We start from the raw sequence: 13,455 nt of genomic DNA on the forward strand, positions 1-13,455 counted from the left end.
CACCTACAGATAGATTAAAACATCGCTTTAAAAGTTATGAAACACTCAGAAGGTTATTCCAAACTAATTTATTCAACTATAGTAATATAGTACTGAACATGTGAATGAAAACTAGCAGAGCTACTAAAATACATCATCTGATTTCCCGCGTATGTTGGGATTACTGATAACAGTAGATCTGTCAGAATCCTCATCTAAGTCTGAACTAAAAATGACCTGGTAAGCCTGTAAGTACTGTGAGGTACCTGCAGCAGGCATAGGGCACATGTATGAGGAGTACTCTTCTAAAGATGGAGGAACATTAGTACTGTCCAAATCGTATGTTCTACCACTATCGTAACTACTTCCAGCAGTGGGTGAATACTCGGATTGGGAGACATCCCAGTCCATTTGTAAACTCATTTCATTTACAACCACTTCTGCCGAATCATCGTCCTGCATTGTCGGAGTTGAGAACCAAGCTGGTAGAAGCTCCTCTGTCATGGTATTGGCTATGGTCAAGCCATGCAACATGTGGTCTGCCCTTCTATGTCTGCTTGGACTCTCGGCCAGCAGACGGACCTGATGTGCGACATCCTTGGCCAAGGTGTTCACCCCTTTTCTCCTCTGCGTCCTAGTCTGCTTCCTGTACCACTTGACAGACTTGTATGTTAACAGTGTCACCAGGAGTAACACACTGGCTGCTATACCCACTGCTGTCAGTGTGATCATTTTGTCTTCTTCACCTGCAATACAGAGCAGCAAAACTGTACACAAGGACAAGAGGTGGATGTAGTGTTTTCTTGCTTTACAGCGATCCGTTTAAAGATGGGGAGGGAAAGAGATTAGGCCTTTCAGATTTCATGTGGAAAGTCAATCTTTTGATACATGTACCAAAATATCTAGTAGAACAAGTTTATGGTATAAAATAAAGTAAAACTAAACAGTTTTCAAAATTGCCATATTTGAAAGTATTTGAAAGTTTTATTGTAGTCTTTGAATTTTGAAAATCGGGTTCAGGTGTAGTTTTTTAATCTTGGATATTTTAAAATTTAATTAGATTTATAATCTTGAATGCTTAAAACATGCAAGAAACTGAAGCATAAAGCTTTATATTAATTATGATAATTTTTAGCACACTCTATAAAAAATCTCAATGCATCTTACATGTTTAAAATGATTAAAAACAAAACGGTAAAATGACAATAACAATATAAAGAACAGCAAACTGCTTAGCTAAAATACAAGGTAAGAAATGCTATCTTAAAATACTCGTACCCTGTAAGCAACCTTAAAATACGCAAACTTTGAAAGAGTCTAACGGCGTCAGACTTACACCTGTTCTCATCACTGAGATCAAACGCCCCACAGTTTGGCATGGCGTCGCACTCCAGGGAGGGATGGATACAATACTGGGGAAGGTTGTAACACGCCAGTCCCCTTCTGTCCAGGCAAACCTGGCCCCCAGCACACTGGAAACCACGACACTGGGCTGAAAGATGATATTTTAAGATTGTATTCAAATAAACGTCATTTTTTTTCTTCAAAAAGATGCAAATCTTGTTATAAGACGACGTTGTATTCTACACGAGCTGCAAACCTTGTCAACGACCGAAAAGTATTTCGAATTTCAGTGTTTTTCTGAACAAAGGTAAGTAGAGGGGCCAGACATCTTTGACGCATTTTGAAAATTATAGCAAAATGTAAATAAAAATAAAGAAGGAGACATGGAGACAAAAAAGATATATGGATTATAAGTCACTATGCAATGGCATACCTACCTGTTTGATCAGCTTGTACAGCCGTCCATACAAAGCGAAAACCTTTATTTGTGTGTTGCTTTGAATTTACGGAAAAGAACCTAAAATTAACGAATAAGTAGGTCTACATTTAATTGGTTAGCCAACTTAAGTAAAACTATTATCAATTATCTTGACTTTTTCATAAAACGGTTCTTTCAGCTGATTTAATTGTCTAGAACCAAATAAATCATGATTTTTTTTAGTCTGGAATTTAATTGAGTAGAACAACAAAAATTTTAGACAAAAAAGTTTTTCCGGCAATTAAAACTGTAATGAAATTATCGTTATTAAAACCAGATCACATCTAAGTGGGCTTTTTTTTAATTCGAGCATTAAATTGTCAACCGCATGACGGGTTAAAAGCGACAGCGGCGTAACATATAAAACGCAATCACCCCGGCTGCAAAAGCTTCCCAACTGAAGCATTTCGAATACAACTGCACCGCCATTTTCCGTTTAGCTTCTGACAAACAGGCAGTGTGCGGTTGGTTTAAACCCGCTCTGCCATATATAATTTTTGTCTCCTTTGAAGGACATTGATTTACTTAATATTCTGTAGTAGGGTCTACCTATCATAACTGTCATACATTATACATTGTCGCATCTTACTTATCCTACCCCACACGTTCGTTGTCTGTATACCAAGTCTGATGTAGCTTTTACGATTAATTTACAAACATTTGGTTGAATCAAAATTGAAACTAAAGCCACGACAAAAAACAAACATTAGATAAAAACAAAGAAAAACATGAACAGTCTCTATGAATAACTAAATAAATATAGAAGCATTATTGCAATGAAGAAAATCCAAATCCTTAGGCTACTCCATTTCCACTACATTGCCCCAGAGATGGGAACAGCTAGGAGTGGAGAAGAAAGGCTCTGAATTTCATTCAAATCAATAATTAAAGGTTTGCTACAGTGTAGGCCTATTACCTGACATGCACGCTGTTGGATCCAGACATGAATTCTCTCACACCTTGGTCGTAGAGCATAAGTTTTCCGCAAACGACCGCTTCAGGGTCATCCTGCACCCGTCCAGGGTGGTTGAAAATGGAAATACGGGTTTCATTGCAGTGAACTGTAAGATATAAGATTACCCACGAAGTAAGTCTTTGATTAATAATCGCGGCTATGTAGTGTATTAACTATGCGCTAGGGTTGATTGTTTATTGTTTCTTAAGCAATTAATAAAAAAGCGCGTTTATTCTATTTTACTCTCCCATCTTAGGAAAAAAGATTGGTGAATGAATCTAATCATAATGATTATTCAACTGTCAATTTAGTTAAAAAAATTTAAAAAGTCATTTTTGAAATTAATATATCGCTAATTAAAAAAAAGGCCAATGGCTTCTGATTTCCCCATAAACCAAATGTAAAAATTTCAAGACCAAATTACTGTTATTTCCTATATCAAGGTCTAGAAATGTGATGAGGATCTGTGCACTGCTTTCCACCTCTATGTTCCAGGAGCACAGGGTCCCGGGGGAGTATGGTTGAGGATACCCCGGGGACTGCAGGGTACCGCTACTCCCAGTGATCAGTTGGGGCCCACACGAACGATCATGGCGATGCGGTTCTGCAGACCCTAAGTAATAAAACATAATGTTGGTATATTTGTAATAAATAACATGGCCTATAACAGCCGCTTTGTTTTCGGTTTTGGTTTTTTGGTTAAAAAGCGTTTGTTCGTCGTTGTGAGGTCGATAAAGAAAATTAAGGTTTGACCTGAAGTATTGAGCTGTGTTTGGGATGTCTTGCCAATTTTACGTCTATAATTCAAGGTATATTGATTTCTTGCGTCAGGAAGGCACTTATAGATGTAGAAAACATTTAAAAAAATTATGAGCCTGGTAGTATTGTTGTTCAATTAACTCCGTACATAAATGATTTTCAAAAATCTCTTGGTTACACGGTAGAAGTTTGGATACGCTCCCCCGACAGCATGGACAAACTGAACGGCTTTTAGCCAAGTTTACCGTTGTTGATGAGAATAAACGCTGACAAACAACATAATCGCCAAAATTAAAGAAATTTACATCAGTTAATCGAGTAAATCATTTTCTAATCTAATACTGTGTACAAAAAGCACGCGGATATTTGATCACCTGCAATCTCTATGGGATGGCGTTTTTTACATCTAATGCAGGGACACTCAGACGTAAGAACAAGGAAATTACGTGGAGCGATCAATCAGTAACGCCATTATCAGAAGACAGCACCTCAATGACGGACAGCAATCCACTCTGTGATATCTTGATGACTCGTGTCCGTCTTGCAACAAAAATCTTTAATGGTATTACGCTGATAATGCGCTTTCACATCACAATCGTCCGCTCGGCGCTGCGAGAAGCATTGATTCTTTGGATTCTTTGTGAAAATTACGGAGCATTAATGCCACTGAATGTACCGTCATTGTTGTCATTCCTTTCCTTCTCTCTCTCTCTCTCTCTCACACACACACACACACACACACACGCGGAAACATGCACGTGCACACACACGCACACACACACACACACTATCTCAAGCCAAAATACGTGCACACGTATTGAACATTTTACTTGCAGCTTGGACCCATCACGCATGTATAAAGGGTCTAAGTTTGCAGCAATTCATCGTTAAAGAAACTAGGTCCTTCTAACTGCCGTCTATTTGCACTGGATGTAAATGGATGTGTTTTCCCTTCGGAGTAATACTGCAATATGATGTTGCTACTAGCAATTGAACCATTTATCCTTTTTTTATTAGATTGCCTGACTGGTATTCCCTTTGCCTCTTTCGATTTCCACTCAATCACTCAGATTCAACTAAAAAATTACCATACAATACGCCATGCATTATCTGATAAGGACTTCGGATGTATAACTAATATACTTACTTTGAATACTTCTTGTCTACAAAACATGCATTTTAGGGCATCAAAATAAGGCCACTGCGAAAAAGGCCCATGCTGCAGTTAATAAAATGTAATTGATTTATAGGTTTTTTGGTTGATCAGAATTTAGTTGAGCCCGTCGGTGAATCAGTTTTTCTATGGGTACGTCAAATGAAACAGTTTGGGCATTTCTCTCCTCCCTAAAGACATAAAGATGCAGAGCACATATACGAACCATGATATTTCATTCCCTCTTTATAACCCACCATCTGTCCAGAACGTATATCTTCCAATAAAGCCATACTGTCCCTGCCTATAGGGGTCTTCCAGACTGGCGTTCCTGCGGTACCTGACCACAGCGTGAGGTGAGCGTGATACCACAGTAGGTGGACGTACGTGTCTTCCACACAGTTCTGATAAAAGATGCTCAGTGCCGCGGTCATCCACGGAGTATACAGTGACATCTCCGCCCGAACAACTGGAATGTAAATCTATTGTGATCCCTTGGGTATATCATCTAGCAGAAAAACATTAGATGAACAAATCAACTCTAGTCTTAACTATATCATAATTCATCCTTGGCGACTTCAGTTAAGTGACAGTGCTCTGTAAAACAAAGTCACGGATGTGATTGTTTTTAAACTTGAAAGTTTCATTTTATTTTTTTTTACATTTCGATGTTTGTGAATTTTGAAATCTTGGAACCAGTTGGTTGTTTATATACGCTACATACGCGTGCAAAAGGAAAAAAGAAGTAAAATTTTAAAAAAAGATAAATTATAAAGGAATAAATAAACTAAGTTTGATTTACCTGCCGTTGATTTCTGTTCCTATGCTTAAAATATCAAATTCAATTTTCACCCACATCAGGGCCTCTGCTTTGAATGTATACGAGCATTCAGTTGCGTTGATATTCTGTCCAGACGTGATTGCAATGTTTGGGGAATAGAAGCGCCCAGACCTCACGTTTCTGCTGTCAAATTCTTGGTCACAGGATTGAGTCGAGTCTGAAATCTCAGAAAAATTTACGGGGTCATTGTGTAGAAGAACAAAATATATTCTAGTGAGGTCTAAGGGTGATCGAAAACTTTCATCCTAATGACTAATGAATCCCAAATACTATTTACTATACGGCTTTAAAATAATTTTATATCATGATTGCCACAATAACATTTCTAATCGGATGACATTTGTGTAAAATACTCATTACTGAATAACTTTTTTCATCCTCAGATATGTAAATCGGCATTGTGAAAGGAGTACAACAAAATACTGTTCAAAATACTACTTCTTCTTAGTTGTAATGTTTTCTTGTTGCAATAGGTTTTCTTTCCTCGTGGCTGACAATCAATTTTGTCATGGTCATCTAAAATCCATCCGGACACAAACTACAAAGGTCCCTTCCGCCACTTATTTTTAACCTAAACCTTATATCATCTGCGCCTCTGTTTACTTTGACACGATCACAATATACTTTTTAAATACTTTTTTATTAATATTATCAAAAGTTAATTTACCGGATTTAATCGATATCGAAGACACTTTTTGACCCGTTTGTCGGTCTGTCTATGACATTGTTCATCACTGAAGAACAAACATCATTTATCTGGACGCAAACACCTTGCGTGTGCACAGGCAAGTTAATTTGTCGTGATATTTGTTCTAGCATGATGGCGAGGACGTCTCTCCTGAATGTGACACTGCACGAATGACTACAGGGCTGCACTGAGCTAATTAGAAACCATCGACTTTCTAAATATTAAGCAAGCTATGTTCTCTTTTGTTTTCAAAATTCTACACAAAAGTATATCTTTGATGTTTAAATGAAACTGACTTTTTGCAGTTAAAATGACCCTTGGATGGCGGGTCTCCAGGTCGAGCTCTTTTTCTATAATCAATTAATATCAGATGTTCTATCAAAGAAAGTGTGTAGACCCTTACATAGACGTTCCAGGTGATCAACATTTTTCTTATTTTCTCTCGATAATCATTATTATTGTTATTTATTTATTTATTTATTTATTTATTTATTTATTTATTTATTTAATTGTTTATCTATATCTTTATTTTTAAATAAACTACACAAATAATACCTAATGATGCAAAAAAAACCCATAAATATATGTTCGTTTTTTTTCTTTCTTAGTCCTTTTTTCCTTAAACCTGAAAGACCCAAAGCTATTCATTAACAAAATACATTTTCAGCTCCGGTTAATCATTTACGTTGAATAGTTTTACGTCCATTTACTTACCCGTTATACATATGCATATTAAAGATACCATGCAAATAAGGAGCACTAGATTAACCCCATTCTTCGGGATAAATCCTGACGACGCCGGCGACATGTTTATTAATCAGAAAAATGTTTCAAAGTCCAAACGCAGGTTGAACATGTCCTTCTTCTTTCAACAACACGAAAATCCTTTCATTTCCTCCCACAAATGCTGCCGCAATTTGCACTCAAAGAAAGACCCAGGCACGTAGAAAAGATATTTCCGGGATTCTGTCAAGCTGTGAAACGCACAAAAACTCAGCAAGCGAGTGATGTCGTCTTATTCTTAACCGCCCTGCAGGCGTTTCTAAGATGCCAAAGGACAGTTTAGAAAAACACGATGTCCATTGTGAGCACGACCGCTTTCTAAACCAGTTTGGAGGACTGGGTTTAGGCATCGAGTTTTTCAACTCAATTACTGATACAGAGTTCCTTTCTGTTGTCCTGTGCGACGTGATTGCTGAACTCATCTTCGCATCAATTTTCAAGAACAAGTAAATCAATATCTTCCCCCCAAATTTCTATTCATAATCAGCGCTTTCTACCCACTAGAGTATTGCTGAGCATTGATTTTGAAAATAAGCTAACAGAATCATTAACGGAAGGGATTGAAATCAATGTTATATCTCATTTGTGGGCCTTTATATCTATGTATCCATCGCTTTTTGAGAGAGAGAGAGAGAGAGAGAGAGAGAGAGAGAGAGAGAGATGGCAACTGCAGTGACACCTGGGCACCTTTAAGCTATTGAAAAAATGTCCCAGTCGTGCCTCATCTATCACTTTTCTAAACCTATGCTGGTGACCGGAGCAAGAAAATTTTACCAAAATCACGAGATTTCCATCAAACACATGTATGTAGACATATCTCCTCAATTTATTATGGAAGAGGGATTCCTTACACAAGGCGATTTACCAGAAATGAAAAATTAACGAATCAATGTGCCTTTGAGAACAAACACATATTAGAATATTTTTAAATGTTTTCGATTTTTTACATTATTTTCTACTTTCAACTTCAATACCGTTCACATGTATGTAGTGTAGAATTACTTTTCTAGAATGACAGAAATCAACAGTTGGGGTAAAGTACATGTTTATTTATACTTCGTGACTCAAATTATCAAGTAACACACTCACACGAACTTTACTAATGTGCGTACACAATAAATAATACTGACTGCGCAGTAAATAAATTAAGTATGCCTCGTTTTAAATAAACCTCAGTAAAAATCCAACTGTTAGGACTCCAAAATGACACAACTCTAAAATAGTAAAGAAGTGATCACGACATTTAATGTAAGAAACCAACAATTAAATTCACTATTCGGATGCCTCTTTATACTTACAAGTATTACATAATAATGTGGCAAATATTTTATTTTAACGTTCTACGTTTGCATGAACACGTAAGGTGCTCATTCTAGAAAAATACTCATCAATTGTAATTTTATTAATTGTTATCAAAAAACCATAGCTGTATTCCGTGTCGTGATTGAAGACATTTCGACGAAACGTTTCGTGTTTAACACCCAGTGTCATACCACCTTAGGTCCGTGCAAATATTTTAGGTTATTATCCGATTGGGCTATAAAGTAAATTCAAGGCCATTAGTTGCGTTTTTTGTAGTATTTCCTCGATTTTTTTTTTTTTTTTTTTTTTTTTTTGGGGGGGGGGGTGTTAAAAACCGCTCTGATTGAAAAAATACGTCTGTATCTCAGTGTATCTAAGAAAAAAATGAGTTTGAACATCAATATTTCAAAATTCTACATTCACTTAAATTTATATCATAGGTCACTCTTGCTTGCTTTTATCCATTCTATGAGGTCTAAAAACAATTGTTGCATCATAAAAACAGAATTATAAAGAGAAAAAGGGGAAAAATGACTATATGCTTAAAACCTGGAATGTTGCAAGTCAGTATAAACAAATGAAATGTTGCCAGTGAGAAACAACAAGGACAATCGTGTTTTAATTATTTCTAATCTAAGGTTGGGTTTCAACAATAGTCATAGTCCACATTTAAGGGGCGGCACACGTGTCAAGGTTTTATAATCTAATCAACAAGACCTAAAATGGCAAGGCGCCGAGCTATTAAATAAATATTGGCAATTTAATGAGTAGATCTTGTAAAAATAGAATCGCTGACCTTAAGATTCATCATTAAAATGTCTTCAACAAATGCAACTTTTCAAAAACAAGCAAATAAATGAAGTTAATGGCCTAATAAAATAGAAATTTCTCTTTGTAAATTGTTATTGTAGTTAAAATATATATGTATATAGTAAGGTCATAGTCATTGTGAAAAACGTACTCGTATCAGAAAAAGATAAATGAATAAATAAAGCAATACTTCATAGTTATAATAAAAATTTGGATCCAATTTCCTAAATGCCTGCTGAGCGGGTTGTTGCTGCATCAGTTCTCTTTCAACTCTGGTTCTTACCACCCCTCCTCGTCGTTGAGCACAAAGTCAACGTCTCTGCCCCTTCTGCCCCCCCGCCATCCGGGTTCATAATCGTACGGTCCTACATCATCCATCACAGCCGGCCTGCGCAATCTACTTGCCACTTGAACGTTATAGGTGGACCCCTGAGCGACCTCCATGGGCGTTCTCTTTAATGTTACTGTTGTTGTTGTTGTTGGCGTTGGGTTGACTGTTGAGGGGGGCAAAGTTTGTGTTGTGCGCTTGGCTGTTGCGTCGGGATCTTCCCTGGGGAATTCCTGGGCTCTTGCGTTACCAGTAGTTGATGTGGTTAAGATATAACCGGAGATTCTGAAGGGCGCCACCTCGTCAATTGCCTTGCTCAGCTGATGTAGTCTTTCGAGCTGTTGGAGTTTCCACCGCAGCTGCTCAATGTATTTCCATTTAAATTCTTGACCACTGCTGAAGGCGACGCCAAACAGCACGAGAACGACGAGCACGCTGCGCTGCACCATTCTCTTCTTGCTAAAATTGTTAGAAATGATTCAAATTAAATCAAGCTTGGTTTACCTCAAATCATTTTTTCTAGATATGAACTTGAAATGACAAGCGATCCTAAGCATTCCGAGAACACGAAACATATTTACCTTTAGTGAATTTATCCCACCGCGCTGAATTAGAAGGAGTCACTTCTGTTTTTACGGAATATTTTAGCAGCCTGAACGAATGATATTGATACTCAAGTTTAAAGTTTGATATTTATACAGGTCAAGCTTTACACCCTTTAAAGTAACTTAAGTTGAGTTCGGAGGTATTTTAGGCACCTTAATCGGTTTAAATCTTGTTTGACAACCATAACAACCCTTACCTTCACTCGGCTGGTTTCAGCTTAAAGAAGCGATTTGCGCCCGTTTTGCTCTGTTTTCACACGCTTTTCTTCACTAAAGCGTTTCGCTAGTCAGCTTTCTACAATAATTGTTTTTAAGAATAGTTTAGCTTGGAATTGTATCGTAAAAATAGTCTGCTTAATAGAATTTGCACCTGTGCGTTTGCTATCCGATCTAGATAAATATGCACGTTGCAGGATCTCTTATGTTGTATTTAACAGTGTGAACGCGTCATAGATAGAATCCCGTCACGTGGTCCGTACTGACGAATTATTGTTTGCTTAAACAGCGTGTTCCGCTTCATTTTTTTCAAGTCAGATGCCTAATACTCCAGCGAAGCATTCATTTCAGGCCAGTGTCTCCTGTGCATTTGATAGAAACACGTATATTTAATTTTTTTTCTTTGAGATATGTTAGGTGGCGCGTTTTAAGAAAGGGCTAGCAACGATTGCTGAACCCGAAAATTTGACAGAGTTCGGTAACCATTTGTCCACAGAAACCTCATAATAGAGGGCGCGTTCTTCTGACTAATTATATAGACAAATAGTTATATCTCAAATTAAACGTTACAAAGCACGTGTGAATTTAACCAGACGCCTCTGATCAATTAAATAAAAGTTTATCAAAGATAATCCAAATTTTATCTGTTATTCAAGTCAAATATAAACCGAATGAACACGAATTTCATGAGTGTATGCAACGGCTGTCTGTCGTCACATTTTTGATAAGTCATCGGTGAATCCATTGCATCTAGGCGACCGTGATGTCTGTGTTTAATTCGGCTAAAGAGATTACTAGACACACCTTGTAAACACAGAGTAATCAGATGTTTTATTTATTTATTTATTTCATTGTTTGCACAGAACTAGTGCATAACAGATTGGGATCAGTTTTGATGATAAGAAAATACATTGCTACCTGTGTGACCGGAAAACGCGCGGCATCGGGGCGTTTTCACAAAACAACTTTAGCCCGATAATAGGTCTAAACTTTTAGATTCGCCCCCCCCCCCCAAAAAAAAAAGTTAAACTTCATTTCGAGATAAATCAATAGTAGTCGACTTAAAAAGTAACAAACAGCCAGTAACATTAAGCAATATTTGATTTTTTTTACTATTTCTAATATGTTATTCTCGGGTAGACGTAGATCAATATTTCAGTCTGAAAGTTTACACCCATTTTCAGGATAAAGAAGTTCTTTTTGAGAAACAGATCCCGGTAAACCAGGGTGATTCCCCATTATGTGACCGCTTCCTTGGTGACACCTAGTACCTTTACGATTTTGTTAAATCAAATAAAGGATGTCCTACTAATTATATATCAATCGGCCCTACACCCTCTTCATATATTTAGAAGCCACTTGTGACTTCTGTTTCATTATGCAATGTTTTGGCGTGTTCCCAAATGGTATCCACCGAACCAAGGGCTTCTTGAAGTATTGGCGCATAGATAGTTTGTCACAATGTACATAGTTCTTATGAAATGTCGTTTAATAAGGAATCTTCGCCAACCTCTCTCTTTCTTATCGCATGCAGATTTCTTTTCCCGATTACAATTATTTGTAGTTTAATTTTTGTACTATTGTAAGAATGAACAAAATGAAAATTACAAGGAAAAATTAATCGACGTGATTACGTGCTCCTGAGGTCTAAGGAATATAAGAAAACCAATCATCAGGTAAATTTTATGATGCCCGTAACAACCAAAACCGCTTCGAAAATCGACGCAGGAAGCGGGAGTTTACCGGCTCCCGCGTTGATAACTGAAAATGCAAAGAGCTGAAGTGTATGTATTTCACAAAGATGTGTTTAGATCGCACAGCCAGATACAGATTACATAGAAACAAATTGCCAAATTTCTGGTGTACAATTATTATCTATTGCAACTTTCACGGAATGTGATATTAATTTTACCGCCGCCTTTTGATACTAATTTAACATTGGGTTTGCAAAAGTTGAAAACAAGTTTCGAATCCTGATTTTTGTCGAGGTTCAAGAGCAAAATAAGTCCAGCTTTCTGGCGTTATATCACGGAAACATTGCAAATACATAGATTGCATTTTCGATTTCAGTCATATTTACAAGGTAAATGATTGCCACATCTATGTCCTTTTTGGACAGTCGCCACTACTGCAATATGCTTAGACTGCCATTTCATAGTGTTCGTTATCTCAAAGACATTGCTGATTTGTTTGAGACAATAAAGCTAAATCGTTCGATAGGTGTCCACTGCAGTGATCTACACATTGTGCGTGCGTGCGCGCGTGTGTGTGTGTGTGTGTGAGAGAGAGAGAGAGAGAGAGAGAGAGAGAGATTTTACCGTAAAACCCGTATGAATCTGTATCAGCTTTCCCTGTAGAATAAGACATTACTTGATCTCTTGTTGTTGGTTTGTGAACCCCCGTACCTTCACTATAATAGTAACCTGACAGCCAAAAGGTTGCTGCACGGTCTATGAAACTCTTTACAGTGTACTTCGAAAACTCATCACTTGCTACGCGACATATAAACTGCAAAGCAGGTTTTACCGAAGGGACTCCCGTGTCATCATGAGCACTATTCATGCAAATGGTGCAGTATTTATTTCACCCCCACAGATTCGGGGTTTTTTTTTGTGTAGTTCATTTAGTTTGTCGTGCCACCCCCAGTCTTGTGAATCTTTAAAAGTTATTCGGTGACAAACAATGGCCGGTATGAGGAAAATACAGCCGACGACATGGCCAAATGCAGATTCAAAAAGACAATGTTACCCAAGAGTGCAACCCATTGGCAACATTTGTCTGCATTTAGCCATATTGCCCTCTCAACGTTCTGGGACCATGTCTTTGGTACCGGTAAATGTAAATAACGCTGGATTTAGCCATATTACCGTCTCACCTGTCATGATATTCACACATTTAACAATATTTATGAAGATGAGAACCATACCTTTTGTAATCTTGTCGACGGTTACGTATAAATCTCATCTCATCATAACTGAAGCTGTCTACCGATTTGACTGTCAATCTCTACTTCTTTTGTCTCATGGAGTGAGTACTTAACCCTCTATTGTTAATCCTGTGGTAGGTGTGGAGCGTCTTGAACACTCAAGTACCACGCCGTTAGACTCAGTTTTCTGAAGCTGTCTACCGATTTGACTGTCAATCTCTACTTCTTTTGTCTCATGGAGTGAGTGCTTAACCCTCTATTGTTACTCCTGTGGTAGGTGTGGAGCGT

General features: G+C 37.5%; 1 protein-coding gene and 1 long non-coding RNA gene across 7 annotated transcripts; both read right to left on the reverse strand.

Moving 5' to 3' along the window:
- Window positions 1–123: 123 nt before the first annotated feature.
- Window positions 124–13,455, reverse strand: LOC106153963 (uncharacterized). Of its 6 annotated transcripts, none has more exons than XM_087000271.1 (8): window positions 13,168–13,455; window positions 5,471–5,673; window positions 4,895–5,137; window positions 3,181–3,369; window positions 2,718–2,862; window positions 1,761–1,840; window positions 1,316–1,471; window positions 124–725 (listed from the first exon to the last, which is right to left on the reverse strand). In XM_087000271.1, exons 3-8 carry the CDS (start codon window positions 5,121–5,123, stop codon window positions 124–126), a joined length of 1,401 nt encoding a protein of 466 aa, XP_086856397.1. In that variant the 5' UTR covers window positions 5,124–5,137; window positions 5,471–5,673; window positions 13,168–13,455. The 6 variants fall into 6 exon arrangements, with proteins under 6 accessions (XP_086856397.1, XP_086856394.1, XP_086856395.1 ...); XM_087000268.1 differs by having other exon boundaries at window positions 4,926–5,137; window positions 5,471–5,666; window positions 13,168–13,451; XM_087000269.1 differs by having other exon boundaries at window positions 4,926–5,137; window positions 13,168–13,451.
- Window positions 8,009–11,220, reverse strand: LOC147764038 (uncharacterized). The gene is made up of 2 exons (XR_015331846.1): window positions 10,223–11,220; window positions 8,009–9,879 (listed from the first exon to the last, which is right to left on the reverse strand). It is a non-coding gene; the product is annotated as an uncharacterized LOC147764038 (long non-coding RNA).

This window comes from Lingula anatina, chromosome 1, assembly GCF_051362555.1.
Source record: "Lingula anatina isolate TDL-2025a chromosome 1, LinAna3.0, whole genome shotgun sequence".
Lineage (NCBI taxonomy): Eukaryota > Metazoa > Brachiopoda > Lingulata > Lingulida > Lingulidae > Lingula > Lingula anatina.

Excerpts from the sequence above, each read along its gene's own strand:
- LOC106153963 (XM_087000267.1), bottom strand. The coding sequence starts at position 7,005 with ATGTCGCCGGCGTCGTCAGGATTTATCCCGAAGAATGGGGTTAATCTA. Across the intron at positions 5,138-5,470 it reads GGAACAGAAATCAACGGCAG|TTGTTCGGGCGGAGATGTCA; the intron begins GTAAATCAAACT and ends TTTACATTCCAG. Across the intron at positions 3,370-4,925 it reads ATATACGTTCTGGACAGATG|GGTCTGCAGAACCGCATCGC; the intron begins GTGGGTTATAAA and ends TTTATTACTTAG.